Here is an 18,100-nt window from a genome sequence, read left to right as displayed (position 1 = left end):
TGAGAACGGGAAATGGGGGTGGGATAAGGAACCTACTGTATTTTAACTTAATGAATTACATTTTTACAGTCACCTCGTACACTGTGTGGGAAGCATGACAATGGTATTAATGTTATCCATGCAGTAAGTGAGACAAAACCGAAATAAATCCACCAACTCCTCAGCCACTTGTGATGATCATCAATGTCTTCAACACTAACAGAGAAAAATTAAAAATTTCAACTTTGTGTATTTCATTACAAAGCCATAATCAAACAGAGAGAAAGAGAGAGGGACAGGGAAGGAGGAAGGGAGGAACATCTTCTGTTAATTTGTCCCTATTGTTTGTTTTGCTGATTGTGACTCCCCCAGTTATGCAGGGTTTCTTTTATTCTACAAGATTCTAATTTGTTTCTCTTTTCTTTCTTTTCCCATGTCCACTCAGGTGGCACAAGTAATTCTTTGTTCCTTTTTAACTTTTTTGGTCAACAGAAGCTATGCTTTTGGAAGATTACCCCTTTAACTCTTACCTATCCTTAAACATCATTCCTGCCCATTTAAATCATGCACAACCTTTAGGGCAAGCCTGGCCTTTAAGGTGAGCAACTAACCTTTTATCTGATATCTAACCCTTTACATTACATACACTTGGAAATGCCTTTCTTACAATTCCTTCTCTGAATCAACTCAGATTGAGTGTTTATCACTCTCCTGGTGATCATACCTAATCACCCATAGTACTCTTTGTTAGCCTTTATCTTCCATTTTCCCTGCAGCTTTTTCTTGGTCTGCCTTGGCAGACTTTGCAGTAAGCAGGGCAGGATGGGACTGTGAAGGATCCTGTGTTGATTTTCTCTTTTACTCACTGTTCATTTTGCAATTTCAGCACTATTTGTCTTCAGTCATGCTAAGGCCATGATCTTGCAGAAAATGTTCATAGTTATAAAGTTATTTTGTATCATTTAGGGAGAAGATTTGGAGACGTTCATTACCATACAGCTACCACTGTCTTCAATTCCACAGACGCATAAGACCTTGTCTGACCATCCATTGTGGGACAAAACCCACATAGTTAAGAACCACAGTTGTGAAGGTGCTGGTTTCTCGCAGGTAATTCTATTTGTCAACAGTGACCTGGTGAGGAGCTTGCATATAGGCCCTGCCTTTCACAGAAAGTGGAGAATATTCCCAGTTTTATTTATTAATGGGCTAACTCCTTATCCATTGTTATATTATTAAGGGATACAAGTTCCGACTTGCAATACTATTAGGTTGCAATCTTGAGTTCCATTATCAGAGAGATATATATATATCTGGACACGGTATACATAGAAAGTTTCAACTCTACATTTTCACTAAGATTATATGTTTCCTCACTGATTAAAATATTTAGAATTTTTTTTCTCTTTTTACTTTTGAATCCAGCTATGTACTGTAACCATATGCATTATGCTATATATGATTATTACCTATCTGTAAATAATTGATAACCAAGAAGACTGAGGAAAATAGTCAGAAAATGTAAGCAAAGAATTTAATAGGTGCCATATATATTAACAGATTTTCCTCTTACTAGAAATAATTGATTAAGAAGTAATAACATAAAGATTCCAAGCGCATTACTAACAAAATAAATTACTAGGAATAAGCTTAATGGAATATTTTCAATAACAAAATTCCTAAGACTTTATTGAATGGCACAAAGGAAGAGCAGAGAAAATAGAGAAATATATACCATATTCTTGCATAGAAAAATGACATTTATTCCCAATTTGATAAGTAAATTCAAGTATCTCAAATCAAAATGTTTTCACTGTAACCTGAGACTATTAAGTTTATCTAAAAGAGTAATTTTGCAGAAATAGCCCCTGCTTTTTGGTGAATAATATTGAGGAAGGACTTACCCAACCAAATAGCAAATCATATATAAAGTTGTAGTTATTAAAACATTGTAGTACTGGCATGAAAATAGAGAGATCAGACAACAGATTAGAGAGACAACAGATAAGAAGGAAACCTATGTATGCAAGAAATTTAATTTATGATATAGATGGTGTATAATATCAGTAAAAAATAAATTGATTTAAAAAAAACACAGAATGATCCATAAATGTCATCAATACAATGGTATATCCCTTTGAGGGGAAAAATAGAAGCTTTACCCATTTCCCATATTATATAAAAAAAGAAACTGAAATTGGATATTACATTTAATGTGCAACTAAAACCACACAAGTACACTACAAGAAAAGGAAATTACAAGCCAATATCCCTGATGAGCACAGATTCAAAAATCCTCAACAAAATATTAGGAAACCAAATTTAACAAGTCATTAAAAGGATCATACACCACAATCAGTGGGATTTATTCCAGGGATGCAAGAATGGTTCAATATCTGCAAATTAATCAATGTGATACACCACAGGAACAAAATGAAAGATACAAATCATATGATCAGGTCAATTGAGGTGGAAAAAATCATTTGACAAAATTCAGCATTCATTCATAATAAAAACTCTCAAGAAATTGAGTAAAAGGGAAAATGCATCAACATGATAAAGGTCATCATGACGAACCCATAAGATCAGGAGTAACATAAGGATACCCAATCTCCTCACTTTAATCAACATTGCACTGGAAGTACTAGCCAGATCAATTAGGGAAGAAAAAGAAATAAAGGCATTCAAATCAGAAAGGAATGAGTAAAACTATCTCTGAAGATGACATGATAGTAATAGAGAAAACCTAAATACTCCACCAAAAAGTATGGACAATGCCAAGACATGACTCCATTCTATCAAGTCAGTTATTTCTGGATAAGGGCACAGAGTAAGACCAGTGAAATCTGTAGTTGTCATACTACAGATTTTTTGTCTTATCATACGCTCCCTTGTCAGATGCAATATTGTGGTATATACATGCAATTGACTATTTTTTAGCTTTAAAAAGAAAGTATTTTTACTGGCATATGCTATGGCATATGTTCAATAACCTTGAGGTCATTGTGCTAAGTGAAATAAGCCAGTCACAAAGAGACAAACACTGCATGATTCCACTTATATAAGGCATAGGAAGTAGCCAAAATCTTAGAAAGTAAAATGGTGATTTTCAGGGGCTGGAGAGAAGGGGATAAATGGAAGTTACTGTGCAATGGATATAGAATTTTAGTTTTGCAAGATGCAAAATTTCTAGTGAACTGGTGCATAACAGTGTGCACATGGTTAACACTACTGTACTAACTATACACTTAAAAAAGACTACAGGGGCGCCTGGGTGGCTCAGTCAGTTGGGTGTCCAACTTCGGCTCAGGTCATGATCTCGCAGTCCGTGAGTTCGAGCCCCGCGTCAGGCTCTGTGCTGACAACTCAGAGCCTGGAGCCGGTTTCAGATTCTGTGTCTCCCTCTCTCTCTGACCCTCCCCCATTCATGCTCTGTCTCTCTCTGTCTCAAAAATAAATAAACGTTCAAAAAATTAAAAATAAAAAGGCTACAATGATAAATTTTATGTCATTTGTTTTCTCCACAATTTTTCAAAAAAACCATATGCAGAATTAGTAATAAGGTTGTCTTTATAATGTTTTCAAACAATATATTGCATTTCAAACAATAAAGATAAAAGTGTATTTATATGTACATAAATACACGTATCAGTCACATTCACGTTTTTCTTAAAAATATGGTATAACAAATTAAAAATATATGTTTATAGGCTATATATATCCAATAAATATTTCATATCACATAAACAACAACAAAAAATGAAACAAAATGACTTACCTAATAAGAAAAGTACTGTTTTCAGTCCCCTTCATAAGGGGTGCTCCTATCACATAAGCCAAAGAATATCCAAGTATTAATGAAGCGTCCATTAAGCCTATGAAATGAATACTGAACATCAAACAACTACATAAGCCAGTTCTGTCATGATAAAAATTACATGGTTGAAATAGATTACTTCTGAAAGTTTCATAACTAACTTTATTAGTTATGAGAAGCAGAACTGAGAAGCAGAACCAATAGGATATTGAGAGAGAGATTATAAATAATTGGCTCATGCAATTGTAAGGCCTAGCAAGTCCAAATTTGTAGAGTAGGCTGGCAGGCTGGAAATCCAGGTAAGAGTAAAAGTTACAGTAGTGAGTCCATAATTAAGCCTGAAATCCATAAGATAGACCAGAAGGCTGGAAAAACTCAGGCAGAGTTTCTATCTAGCAGTCTGGTAAAAGAATTGCTTCTTTTTTGGGAAACCCAAGTCTTTCCTCTGAAAGCCTTCAACCAATTGGATAAGGCTAACCAACATAATGGAGGGTAATCTGCTTTACTCAGAGTCTACTGACTGTGTTAGTCTATTTAAAAAATATAGCATAAATATCTCTACTGGTGTTGAAACAAATAAATGGTTGCCGTAATCTAGTGAAATAGACACATAAAATTAGCCATCCTGTATTTCATCCAATGCATAAATAAAGAAACTTAGGCAAGTTAATTATATAATTCACTGTATCTTATTTAGTCTATATATTTAATGTGATATAAATATATTTATATTTAATATAAATATAAATTTGATATACCTGATTTCACTTTAATTTGTGATAGCTTGTATCCTTCACCCTGGCAGCTATGGTGGCAGGAGGTGGAGATACAGTGTGTATGTGTACATCTCAATTAGAACCAAAAGTAAAACAAACAGATTTGTTGCCACCCTCAGCCAACACTAATAAATCACAGCAAATTTTTTTCTAAAAGCAAATATACATATGAAAGTCAACTATTTTAATCTTTTGACATAATTTTCCTTACTTCTAGTGGAAAAAGCACTATTTTGGTGCAAAATGCTATTTTCTCTTAAGTCACCTTCACAATATATATTTTGTTAAATTTCTAATTTCTAAAAAAAATATGATAGGTAGACAACCCTGTCCAGACAGATGATCTACCAGGGCCAGGAGCTATTAAAACATAAGGAAATACAGATTATTCTGAGATATACCCCTGGGTTATTTATTGTAGGATACCATGACATAAAACACTGGAAACAGAGTACTACATTGTAGTCAATTAAATAGCACATCACTTCTCTTCTTGATGGGATGAACAAGATTATATTTTCATTAACTTCAAAATATCTGAGCTCCCCAAAACAGATGAAGTAAGTTAACATATGCAAAAGGCTTAGTACAATGGTGATGACGATTTCAACACTGAATCTAGCGCTGAGGAGGTATGAAACAATATTTCTATCTCCTTACGAACATGATGGCAGCAGCTTCCCACCTATGTCCCCAAAGCTTAAATATACAACTATGCAAGCAATTCAATATAATAATTTGAGGTTTTTTTTCCCCTGGAGAAATGAAACGCAGCCTATAAAGTTTGATATTACAAACTATATATATATATATATAAAAAACATATAAATGTTATATGTATTATATATATATTAGACACACATATAAAGAGTATAGATTTTATTACTTAAGACAGTATGTATTTTTGCAATTTTTCTTTATCTGTTTGATGACTTTCAGATGACTTGTCTACAATTCCAAATCTCAAGCAACTCCTCAGAATTAGGCAACTCAATGTGATTTTGAGGTCAAACATACCTGTTATTATTTATTATAATATTATTATAAGAGCCAATAATTAGCGCTTCCATATCAGCTTCAACATGTACACCAAGATATAAAAGCTCAATAAAAATTCAAAACGGGTCAATCATATTAGAGAGGGAAAACAACTTGCCTAGATAAATGCCAGCTGAGTGTGTGGCAACACTGTTGTCAATAAAGATTGTTCCAAGGATATAAAGAGGCATGCCTGCTATTCCCTGCACAATCTGCCCCAGGATGAAGGAAGCTATGTATTTTGCTTGGAATGATGGTGGGGCTTTCCTGCAAGTCTTGATGATCTTCATTTCTTGGCAAGTATCTTTTGAAAAGATAATTTTTTTTATTAAATCAGTCAAAAGTTACACAAACAACAAATATGCAGTATCTCTCATGAAATATTTAACCTTTTACAAAGCTATTTCCACCAGTATGCTTTTTTTAGTTAACATTTAATTTACACTGAATGTAGCCATTCTACAGTCAATCACCATATTCTCCGAAAAACACAATTATAAAAGGATATTTGTGGGAATATTGGGAAAGATACAAATATTATAAACCACATATAAATGCGTAGGCACAATTACATGTATATACACATTTATGTGTAAATATATACATACACACATACACACACACACACACACACATACAAAACACATATACACACATGTTCCTCTTAAATATGGCATCTGGTAGGTACTCCTGACTTTTGTCCCCAGGAAAAAAATATATATCTTAATTATACTACAAATATATTCTACAAATTAATACATTTAGCCTACATATTCACATTGTACAAATGTAATAAATACATAATAAATATATGTGAATGTTATATAGTTCACATACTGATGATATATCAACATATTTAATATACAAATTATATAGTATATATTAAACTATATTTAATATTGTTTATTTAAAGTATAAGCACACATCATAAGCATACCTTTAAATATCATAAGCATGTATATACACATACATACACACATGGACACATCCTCATGGCTTTTTCCACTAAAGTCCAGTTTAAAGTTGTCAAAATGGGTAAATTCATTTTAACATTTTTATAGAACTATACACAACAATAAAGTACCCAACACAACAGTGCCAGAAATAGCACTATGAAACCTCAAAATAGACTTCTTCTACTGGGAACAGCAAAAAGATTGTGGAATAAACTTATTAAAAAATGAACAAAGTAAAGAAGTCACTAATCTCTTCAGATTCCAAGTACTATGCAGAAGGGCAGCTCCCATTTTGAAATGGTAGGAGTACCTTCAAAAGGGTGTAATCTTTCTTTTTCTGTTTATTTATGTACTTATTTCTGCTTGTGTGTATGTGTGTTGAGGTCAAAATAAAGGGATTAATTAAAGCATACTGTGGAAGACATAAGGAATTACCAAAGTTCTCAAGAGATTTGTAATATATATGAAAACTGACAAAAGATAAACAATTATCCCAAAATATTCTTTCTTCTTCCTATCCCTATCTCTTAAATGAAAGGGTATCTGATCATGAGAAGATGAGAGATAGGCACATAAATGTTAGTATGGAGCTATAATTAATTAGCTTAATAAACTTGGTAATATAAATAGATACAGATGGATGGATGTACACACAAATATCACAGTCTATTTTAAATTTCTAGAGGAAATGGTTTAAATGAATAGTAATTTGTTGTATCTTTTATAATCTTACCTTCAGGGTCTGCACTCAATTGATAACGTCCATCACTAATGTATGGAAAAGCAAAGAAAAGTGAGCCAACTCCTACTAAAAAGGAAGAAAATGCAATCCATCTTGGTATGTTTCCTCTCCCTCCATAGTATGATATAAATAGTACTATCAGGCAAGATGAAATATCATAAGTCAAAGATAACACTAAATTTTCACTGGTCCCCAGATGATTCTCCTTCTGAAAAGTGTCAATGCTTAGATCTACAAGACCAAACACAATACCTAAAATGTAAAAAGAAAAAAAAAAGAAAGCCATAGTATGCATTTAAGAGACAAAAAAGAACACCATTATAATCATTACAAAGCAAAACAATTTACATTAAATTTATTTTACATTATTCTGATTGTTTAACCCTATAAGCACACGATCCATTTTCTAAAATGCTAACAGACCTTAACCTCTAAGAAATACTTAATAACTGAATTTTTGTACCTATTTACTGAAGAATAGTGATTTTTACTGATATTTATTGTCTTTATTTTTGAATTTTTTCCTTTTTTTTTAGAGTGGTTTTAATTTTTTTAATTTACACCCAAATTAGTTACCATATAGCACAACAATGATTTCAACATTGCCCTTAATGCCCCTTACCCATTTAGCCCATCCCCCCCCCACAACCCCTCCATAACCGTCTGTTTGTTCTCCATATTTAAGAGTCTCTTATGTTTTGTCCCCCTCCCTGTTTTTATATTATTTTTGTTTCCCTTCCCTTATGCTCATCTGTTTTGTCTCTTAAAGTCCTCATATGAGTGAAGTCACATGATATTTCTCTTTCTCTGACTCATTTCACTTAGCATAATACCCTCCAGTTCCATCCACATAGTTGCAAATGGCAAGATTTCATTCTTTTGGATTGCCGAGTAATACTCCATTGTATATATATACCACATCTTCTTTATCCATTCATCCATCTATAGACATTTGTGCTCTTTCCATACATTGGCTATTGTTGATAGTGCTGCTATAAACATTACGGTGCATCTGTCCCTTCGAAACAGCGCACCTGTAACCCTTGGATAAATACGTAATAGTGCAATTGCTGGGTCGTAGGGTAGTTCTATATTTAATTTTTTTTTAATTTTTTTAATGTTTATTTATTTTTGAGACAATGCGAGAGACAGAGTGCAAGCAGCGGAGGGGCAGACAGAGGGAGACACAGAATCTGAAGCAGGCTCCAGGGCCTGAGCTGTCAGCCCAGAGCCCAACGCGGGGCTCAAAATCACAAGCTGTGAGATCATGACCTGAGCTGAAGTCGGACGCTTAACCGACTGAGCCATTCTGGCATCCCTATTTTTAATTTTTTGAGGAACTTTCATACTGTTTTCCAGAGTGGCTGCACCAACTTGCTTTCCCACCAACAATGCAAAAGAGATCCTCTTTCTCTGTACCTTCGCCAACATCTGTTGTTGCCTGAGTTGTTAGTGTTAGCCATTCTGACACGTGTAAGGTGGTATCTCATTGTGGTTTTGATTTGTATTTCCCTGATGATGAGTGATGTTGAGCATTTTTTCATGTGTTGGTTGGCCATCTGGATGTCTTCTTTGGAGAAGTGTCTATTCATGTCTTTTGCCCATTTCTTCACTTGATTATTTGTTTTTTGGGTGTTGAGTTTGATCAGTTCTTTACAGATTTTGGATACTAATCCTTTATCTGGTATGTCGTTTGCAAATATCTTCTCCCATTCTGCTGACTGCCTTTTAGTTTTGCTGATTGTTTCTTTCGCTGTGCTAAACTTTTTATATTGATGAGGTCCCAGTAGTTCATTTTTGCTTTTGTTTCCCTTGCCTCTGAAGATGTGTTGAGTAAGAAGTTGCTGTGGCCAAGATCAAAGAGGTTTTTGCCTGCTTTCTTCTTGAGGATTTTGATGGCTTCCTGCCTTACATTTAGGTCTTTCAGCCATTTTGAGTTTATTTTTGTGTATGGTGTAAGAAAGTGGTCCAGGTTCATTCTTCTGCATGTCGCTGTCCAGTTTTCCACTTGCTGAAGAGACTGTCTTTATTCCACTGGATATTCTTTCCTGCTCTGTCAAAGATTAGTTGGCCATACATTTGTGGGTCCATTTCTGGGTTCTCTATTCTGTTCCATTGATCTGAGTGTCTGTTTTTGTGCCAACTGATATTTATTTTAATGTATTCATTTCAATCATAGAATATGAATAAATAACAATCTAATAATTATGTTTATCTACTACCCAGAACAAGAAATAAAACATTATCAAAATATTTGAAGCCCAATATGTACTCCCCAAACACATTCCTCTCTCTCTCTCCATAATGCACATCCTAGATTTGAAGTTTATCATTTCTGACCCTTTTAAACACTTTTTTTTTGACAATGTGTATATCCTTGAATAATACAGGAATTGTTTGTCATGTTCCTGAACATTAAATAAATGGTATCCTACGGGTGCTTTTCTATCCCTCAGTATCCAACTAGGAAAAAATATGCTAAATATTTGAAAGAAAAATAAATTAATATGACATTGGTTACCAAAATAATACATTTTTTGGAATGAAAAGGGAAAAGAGTTACTTATCAAAACTCAGGATCCCTACGACAAGGGAGGTTGCGGGAGCATGGGCCACTGCTGCTGCTCCAGCTGGAATTGCCGTCACCACCTCTTTTGCAGGAAGCCAGGACCCACATGATGCTTTGAGAGCCAACTCACAGCCACCCACTGCTTCTGCTGCTCTTGCAGTTGCAGACTTACAACCATAAGCACTGTTGCTGCTGATGAAGCTGAAGTGATTCCTGAGCATAAATCCAAGGGCTTTTCCTCACCAAGCATTGCTGCTCTTGCCAAAAACAACACCACAGACAGAGAGGAAAAAACAAAAAAGAGGCCTTCCTTTGCCCATTTTGCAAATCTACTGCCATAGCCTCTCACTGGCACCACCTAAGTGGAAGCCAGAGAGAAAGAAAGGCTGGGAATTGTAGTTTACAAGCTCCCAGTCCCCTTTGTAAATAGAGGAATGAGTCCAGACTGTGAATGATGAAGTTTATGGCCAACAGACAAGTAACTTGAGAGCTCACCCTTTAGACTACTCAGGACATATTTTCACCCTTCTTCTATTTAAACTAACATACCAAATTAACAGGGACACCATCATGTTTCTGCCTAACATTTTGCAATTATCATTCTTACAAACATGTTCTCACTCTTTCCCTCAAAAGCAGAGACACACAGTCCAACCAGTCATCATATATATCTCAAGGTAATGCGAATCCATCTTCTAGTTCAATCGCAAACCTGAATGGATTTTCTCAATACAAAAAGTAAATTGCAAAGGTATAAATGGTATAAAAGGTATAAATAACTGATCAAAGACATCATAGACTTAACTAAATTTGCAAGGGAATTACATTGAAAAAGAAACCGTAAGTCAAACTTAGAGCAACAACAGTTTAACAGAGCAAGACCAGGAGGAAACAAGGTATAAAAATGTTGCTGCATCAAAGAGAAGAATTTTCCTCAACTCTCATTTTAGATGTGGCCAAGGGGAATAATGGCCAAAGCAAAAAATGTCCTGTCAGTAACTATGCCCAACTCTGGTGTTGGGATATTAATTTTCCTTCTCAGGGATATTCTGTAACCTAGAGATAAATTTGCAACATTATCTCCCATAATACTCTTTGATCAAATAAAAAGGGAAAAAGAAAAATATTGGAATACACACACACAAATGTATATATGTTTGTGTTTGTGTACACATAAAACAAATGAGAGAGAAATGCATCATTGTTGTTTGTATTTCTCTAAATAGTTATGCAAACACAGTTGATATTTATAACCCCCTTCTTCCACTATTCACCCCCTTCTTGTACTTCTTGATCACGTATGACATGTGTAGGCTGATATCTCAAAGCATATGCCTCACCCTACAGGACAGCATCCCCATTTTTTTATTGTTGTCTCCTAGCTGGACCTTACCTGAGTCCTCTATAGGACATTATAATCATCTATAAGGCCAAGAATTTTGGGTTATGGAGATATGTAGTAAGATCAGTGAATTCCATGAACATGAACATCCTGATACATTTCTTCTCCTATAAAATGAGTTCCTTCATTTAAAGCAATGTGATAATAAGTGATCATGACAGTATATAAGGCATTCAATAAGTGCAATAGCCATATCAATGATGGTCAAGATGAATTATGCATTCAGCTCTTTCATAACCTCCATTCTTGATGCATTCTTGATGCATTCTTATTGCCACTATAAATATGAGCCCACTGAACAAGACATGCAGTGACTGGGGAAAGCGGCTGGCTAATTTCACAGTATGGTTATCTATCTCATTGTTGAACGCTTTCTCTGTAATGGATTTCTTTGGTGAACATCCACAAAGGAGAACTATGCCCATTTAAATAGACATAACACTTTCCCAGTTCTCCTCTAGTTACCAAATGGTGAAACCATTAGGCAATGGCAGCATGCCATTCTAGGCAATATAGATAACCAGATATGCTTCTTAATGTTCTGCCCACTGGGAATATTTCCTTTTCCTCTACTTTTTTTAGGGCCGACCCTGAGTGGAGCTACAGTGTGACTATCTACCATAACATATTTCCACCTTCAAAAAACCATAGGTTCACTAAAGATTATGTTTCTTAATAGTGAGTAGAACAAGTGAAGAAACTTTCCTTCACTTTGGAAGAGGTAGCCCTCACACTCCAAACCAATCATTCCCTAGACACGTCACTGAACTGGCAGGGAAATTTTTGGTGTATATTATCTCCCAGGTTTGATTTTATGTTAGTCATTCTATGAAGGCTGGGATCTAATTCTAGTTATGGTTCAGGCAACAGTAAGGGGTGGTGGGGTAGATCATAAGGGCAACCAGCACTCCCTTCACTTGGGTGAGGTAAGGTTAATATCTTCAAGCAAATAATTGATTTTTGTTCAGACATAGGAGAAATATTTGCTCCTACTGGGAAAGGAAGTTCAGGATTTGGGGATTTATGGTCCTCAGACTCATTCAATTCCCCAAATGCCTTGATCCCAAATCTTAGGGTTCTGCTGTTCCACAATGTCTTAACTCTGACAAAAGTGATCTGATAAATCTGTGAATTGAACTTACGTTGTAATTCGGGGTTGGAAATGATCAAAATATGCAGTGTGTCACTATAAGTGATGAGATTCTCATAGAACCATCAGAGAAGCTGATACATTTCCCTAATCATGCCCTAAACTTCTCATTTTCTTTCTGTAAACTTTCTAGAACAATCAGAAGCGATCAGTCAACCCTAGAATCTTTGTAGTCAAAAGTTCTAGAGGTGCCTGGATGGCTCTGTTGGTTAAGTGTCCAACTCTTGATTTCAGCTCAGGTCATGATCTCACAGTTCCTAAGATGAAGCTCCCCCTCTCCCCCACCCCCAGCCCCATCAGGCTCTGCACTGACAGCATGGAGCCTGCTTGAGATTCTCTCTCTCCCCCTCTCTCACTGCACCACCCTCCTGCTCTCACAGTTTTTTTTTTTTCCTGGTTCAATTACAATTCACATTGTAATTTATGGACAAATTAGTTTTATTACATTGGTGAAGCTAAAAGTTTATTTTAAAACTTTTCAAAACTTTATATTATATATCATAACTTTTACGAAATAAAAAAATATGACTCTTGATATGCACTCACATACTTTAACTTCTTAGCCATACTTGTCTCTAATAAAATGTTATTCATATTTTTTGGAGAATATATTTTTAATACGATCTTTTGTTTAACTGTTCTCATGAAATAAGCAGCCATTCATTCAAGTTGCTTTGTACAGTTTTGTAGTACAGGGTTAACTCAGCAGGCCGTGGTTGCTCAAAACAATGCCTGTCTTCAAAACTGGCCTTTGATTGGCTCCTGGAAAATGACTCTGAACGCTTGTAATATGCTGCCTGTTAAGAGTGCTTTATTACACCCGAGGCCTGGGGCCACACAGAACCAGTAAAAAAGTTTATATTAATAAGGTAATTTAAGGTGAACATCTGTTGTTGTATGCCTGAGGCCTTGGGCCATGCTGTATCAGTTTGATCAGATAATTTATGCTAACAATATAATTTCTGGCAAATGCATGTTTTTTTGTGTGTGTAGGAGTGGGGTAATGGAGTCTGAGTAGTTCAGGTCAGTCACACTGATGCTGTATGCTTACATGAGTAATACTTCCCAAAAACTTGGACACTAAGGCTCACATAAGCTTCCTTTTTTGACAACTCTTTGCATGTGTTATCATACATCGTCGCTGGAAAAATTAAGCATGGCCATGCAATTCCACTGGGAAAGGACACATGGAAGCTTGGGCCTGGTCTCTTATGGATTTCGTACCATGTGTCTTTTCTCTACTGATTTTAATCTGTATCCTTTTATTGTAACCATGAGGATAAGTCATAACCATGAGGATAACATCTTTCTCTGAGTCCACATCCTTCTAGTGAATCATTCAGCCTGAATGAGGTCTTAGAGACCTCAAAAATAATTGTTACTTAATATAAAGCTCCAAAAGACTGTTCACTGTAGATCATATTTTGAGAAAACACTCTCTACAGGTGCATACCTATCTAAAGAAAACACTACTAAATAATGTTCGAAGTTCTTTTTTTTTGTACTGAAATATTTTAGTCAAAATACTCCATTCAGAGAATTATTTACTAATACTTTACAAGACAAAACTCCTCAAGTAAATTGTCTCTGTGTACAATTATTTTGAATGTTTCACCCAATTTAAATGTGCAAAATCATAGTGTTTCTTAATTTCATTCCAATATATGAAAATGAATCAATGTGATTCACTAGATTAATATAATAAAGGAGAAAACCCACACAAACATCAAAAAAAAAGCATATAGCAAAATCCAAAACACTTTCATAATAAAAATACTCAATGAACTAGGAATAGAAAGCAACTTCGTCAAACCAATAAAGCACATATGTGAAAAACCTATAGCATACTTAAAAAGTGAATCAAAGAGTTATCATAGGATACATCAATTTCACTTCCAGGCATAAAAGCCACAGAAATGAAAATATATGTCCACACAAAAACTTATAAGTCCTGGTTCAATTACAATTCATACTGTAACAGTTCTACATGTAAGGAGCTTGGAAGTCACCACTCTGTCCTAACAGGCAATAAACTGAACAGACTAAAAAATTAACAACTCTTCTTGGAAATGTAACAGAGGAGAAGATGCAGGACAAACTTGACAAGATTGTGCATTACACTGGCATTATAACTCATAGGCCCATACACTTAAATTCTGTATTTGATTTCCAAAAATACAAGCTCTGCAGTTCAAAGAAATGAGGACTTATTTTAGGGATGTGATGGGAGCTCTAGAATTCTCAGACCAGGACTTGAGCTGAGAGTTATCAGAAATGAGTTTGTCATTTTCCCTTCATAAGAGCACTTTTTAAGGGCACTCAAGAGTCCCTCCTACACCAGAATCCTTATGGTCATTATCACTTCCACAAAGTAAAGTGTAGAGACACTTGGGCTTTTAAGATAACATATTTCAACTCGTACTTCATCCCAATCAAACACAAGTGATAGCTTGATTCATTATGATGCCATCACATACCAAAAATGACTACCTATCTTCCACTGTCAAACAGCTCAGAACTTCCCTCAAGACGAAAGGAATAATAAAACCAGTCCTAAAAATCCCATCTTTATGGGTAAATCTTCTGGGACTACACCTGATACCAATTTCATAACAGCCTGGATCCAATCAGGCAGGCATGGCCTGAGTCTGGTTATAAGGAGACATCAAACATAACCAGGTTGAAGTTCAACATACAGAATGAAAGATCCATATACTTTAAGACTTGTGTGGACATAAGAAACAGGGAAAAAAATGAGTAATTGCTGCAGATTAATGTCTAAAAATGTTCGTGGCAGTTGAGGCATATTGAGGCAGTTTGCGTTATCTGAGTGGCACCACCAATTCCTAATTTGATGATAGTGTTGCACTGATATTCCTGACTGAAAAGGGTGTATACTGTTTAAATAGAAAAGTGTCCTCACTTCGGGAAAATTTACACTGAAGTATTTAGCAGTAATGGGGTACCATGTCTGAAAAAAGTCTGTAGGTACAGAGAAAAAGTGAAGCAACAAATGTGGTAAAACGTAAACAACTAGAAAATCTGGGTGTATGAGCCATAGGAATTCTTTGTATCACTTTGCACCTTTTCTGCATGTTTCAAATTATTTCAAAATTGTTTAAAATGTAACAATAAATAAGAAATAGATCAACTGATAAATATACATGCAGAGATATATCATTTTTATGAATGGAAAACTCAACGTTATACCCAACTGAGCTAATAACCTGTATGAAGTCATTAATAAGTAGTGGAGCTAAAAACATTCACTGTAAACCAGTTGCTCAAAAACCTCCAATGGCTCTTCATTACTAGCCTAATAAGAAGATTCTGTTTAGTGAGTTAATACCTGTAAACCTTCTTACTCATCACCTAGCACATTAATAAAAAATAAACGCCTTTTGGGGTGCCTGGGTGGCTCAGTCGGTTAAGTGTCTGACTTCAGCTCAGGTCATGATCTCACAGTTCGTGAGTTCAAGCCCCACGTCGGGCTCTGTGCTGACAGCCTGGAATCTGCTTCAGATTCTGTGTCTTCCTCTCTCTCTGCCACTCCCCTCCCACCCCCCCCCTTTGTGGTCTGTCTCTCTCTCTCTCAAAATAAACATTTAAATAAATAAATAAATAAATAAATAAATAAATAAATAATAAACAAACACCTTTTAGTATCCTTTCAAAATTCTCGGTCTGGTATTTAAAGACCTTAATGTGGTGACAATCTGTCTTTTCCATCTTTTTTTTTTTTATTCCTTTATGCATTCAATACATATTTATTGAGTGTATTTTCTAACTTAGTCACTATAATTAAGTCCTGGGGAGACACAATGAATAAAATAAATATAATTACTCCTTTTGGTGCTTAGGTGAAACCATCATCTAAACCAAACTTGTCACTCAACATTCTAGAACAAGGCTTTTCTATATCTGAGTGTTTATTTTTCAAAAAATTCATTCATTGATTTCCTTTTACAATAAATACTCCTTAACTACATCCCAGCTATCAGAACTGTACTCTTTTATCAAGGCACAATTCAAATGCCTCTTCCCAAGAAACTACTTTAATAAAATCAAGACAAACTGATCACTATTTATGTGTGCTTCTTGTGATTCTTATCATATACAGCCTTTTTATTGCACTTACTTAGACATAACATTTTAGAGCAAAAGGGGATCATTTTCGGCAAAGTTCAATGCCGTCAGTGGAAACAGGCTATGAATCTAAATAACGGGCGGGGTGATAGCTGTGGCCAAGTAAGAATGCATACCCCCCCCCCCGCCCCCCCGCCCCGCAAAAGGCATTCAAATTCACATTCTTTGTTAAACTGTTCCCTCCAAGATAAACACCTTCCAGTTTGGGTTCTCTAATATAGATTATTTGAGGTCCCACTTCACCTCCTCAATTCACACATGAGGAAACAAACTCCAGGCGGGGAGCTGCTCAGCCAGTGCGTGTCTCAAAATTGTGAGCACAAGCAGGAACCCACCAGTGGCCACAGTTTTCAGTTTTACTTTAATCCCTCAAGTAATTCAGCCCTGAACTTCTCAGAGTTGGTGACCAAACATCAAATGGCTCAGCACTACCCTCCCTCCAGCGGCTAGCTGGAGGCCGGGCCCCTGTCACACACACTGTGTTAGGCAGACTGCGTCATCAGGTGCCTGCAGAGGTGAAGCAATGACAGGCGTACAAACCCCAAGTAATGGGCCCTTTCACCTGTTTTTATTTCAGACGTACCTTGAAAACGTGAGAGTACAGCTGCCTCAAGCTGGTCACCACACAGAGTCCTCTCCCCCACTCACAGCTTGTCCCCCGCCTCCCCCACCTCAGCAACCCTGAGGCACCCCGCCACAGCCCTCACCACAACGACCGCCACCCTCGCTCAGGCTCACCTTGAGAGGCGACCAGGATGCAGAAGAAAACCAGGAAGCACTGGATGTTGTTGAAACGCTGACAGCTGGAAATAACTATACAGCCCAAGCCACAAGGCCTTTCCAAACTTTCTTTCCCTTCTCGTGTTTTCTTCCTAAGGGCGGGCCTGGCCACAGCCTGATCGTTCCCCTGTTGTGGGAAAGCGTGGAACTTAATCAGGCTAGAGGAAACTGTCCCCAATTGCAGGGTTCTTTTCGTGGCGTTCCCGGCCTCCTCGGCCAAGGTGTCCTCAGAAATCTGGGCCGGGGAAGCCTTGGGCCCCATGTCTACTAGGGCGTCCTGCATGGCCGGACTGTGGCCTGCGGAGGCCGGGGTCTTGGTTCACAGAGGGCGGCGCCGGGCTAGAGGAGGTGTGCCCTGCGGTTTCCAGGCGCGGCCTGCTCCACCTGCTCCACCAAAACGCCGGCGGGCCCGACGTGAGGGAACTGGGGGCCACCGGAGGCACCTGCAGCCCAGGCCTCCAGAGGGAACGTTTCTCCTTGAGCAGAAGGCAAACGTCCCTGTAAGGGTGACAGTTGCCCAGAGAGAACTTCCAAGGCTGTTTCCTTCTCTGCTTCCACGTGGGGAAGGGGTAGGGGGTGGGGAGGAAGCTACTATGACTAGATTCCGATCATTGCCAGCACAAACAGGGGGCGCCAGAGTAACTCTAGTGGATTTAGTACTTTTTATTAGGAAGCAAGGAAAGAGAAATGTGCAGTGATGCCATATCAGAACTGTCCCCCAAATTCCCCCAGACTTACCTTACTG

The 18,100-nt window shown here is 36.8% G+C and overlaps 1 protein-coding gene across 2 annotated transcripts in view; it reads right to left on the bottom strand.

Moving 5' to 3' along the window:
- The window catches only part of SLCO6A1 (solute carrier organic anion transporter family member 6A1), a 100,774-nt gene extending 82,914 nt beyond the window's left edge, over positions 1 to 17,860 (bottom strand). The window contains exons 1-5 of one of the 2 annotated variants that reach the window (XM_025924550.2): positions 17,314 to 17,860; positions 7,300 to 7,560; positions 5,729 to 5,914; positions 3,758 to 3,854; positions 74 to 195 (exon numbers count right to left, since the gene is read on the bottom strand). In XM_025924550.2, the coding sequence (XP_025780335.1) occupies positions 74 to 195; positions 3,758 to 3,854; positions 5,729 to 5,914; positions 7,300 to 7,560; positions 17,314 to 17,638 (991 nt within the window). In that variant the 5' untranslated portion in view covers positions 17,639 to 17,860. The remainder of the gene's footprint in view (positions 1 to 73; positions 196 to 3,757; positions 3,855 to 5,728; positions 5,915 to 7,299; positions 7,561 to 17,313) is intronic. The other variant, XM_086691041.1, reaches the window with a different exon arrangement.
- Between the last annotated feature and the right edge of the window lie 240 nt (positions 17,861 to 18,100).

This window comes from Puma concolor, chromosome A1 (assembly GCF_028749965.1).
Source record: "Puma concolor isolate L17-30 chromosome A1, mPumCon1.1.hap2, whole genome shotgun sequence".
Taxonomy (NCBI): Eukaryota; Metazoa; Chordata; class Mammalia; order Carnivora; family Felidae; genus Puma; species Puma concolor.
This window is presented reverse-complemented; position numbering and strand designations above follow the sequence as displayed.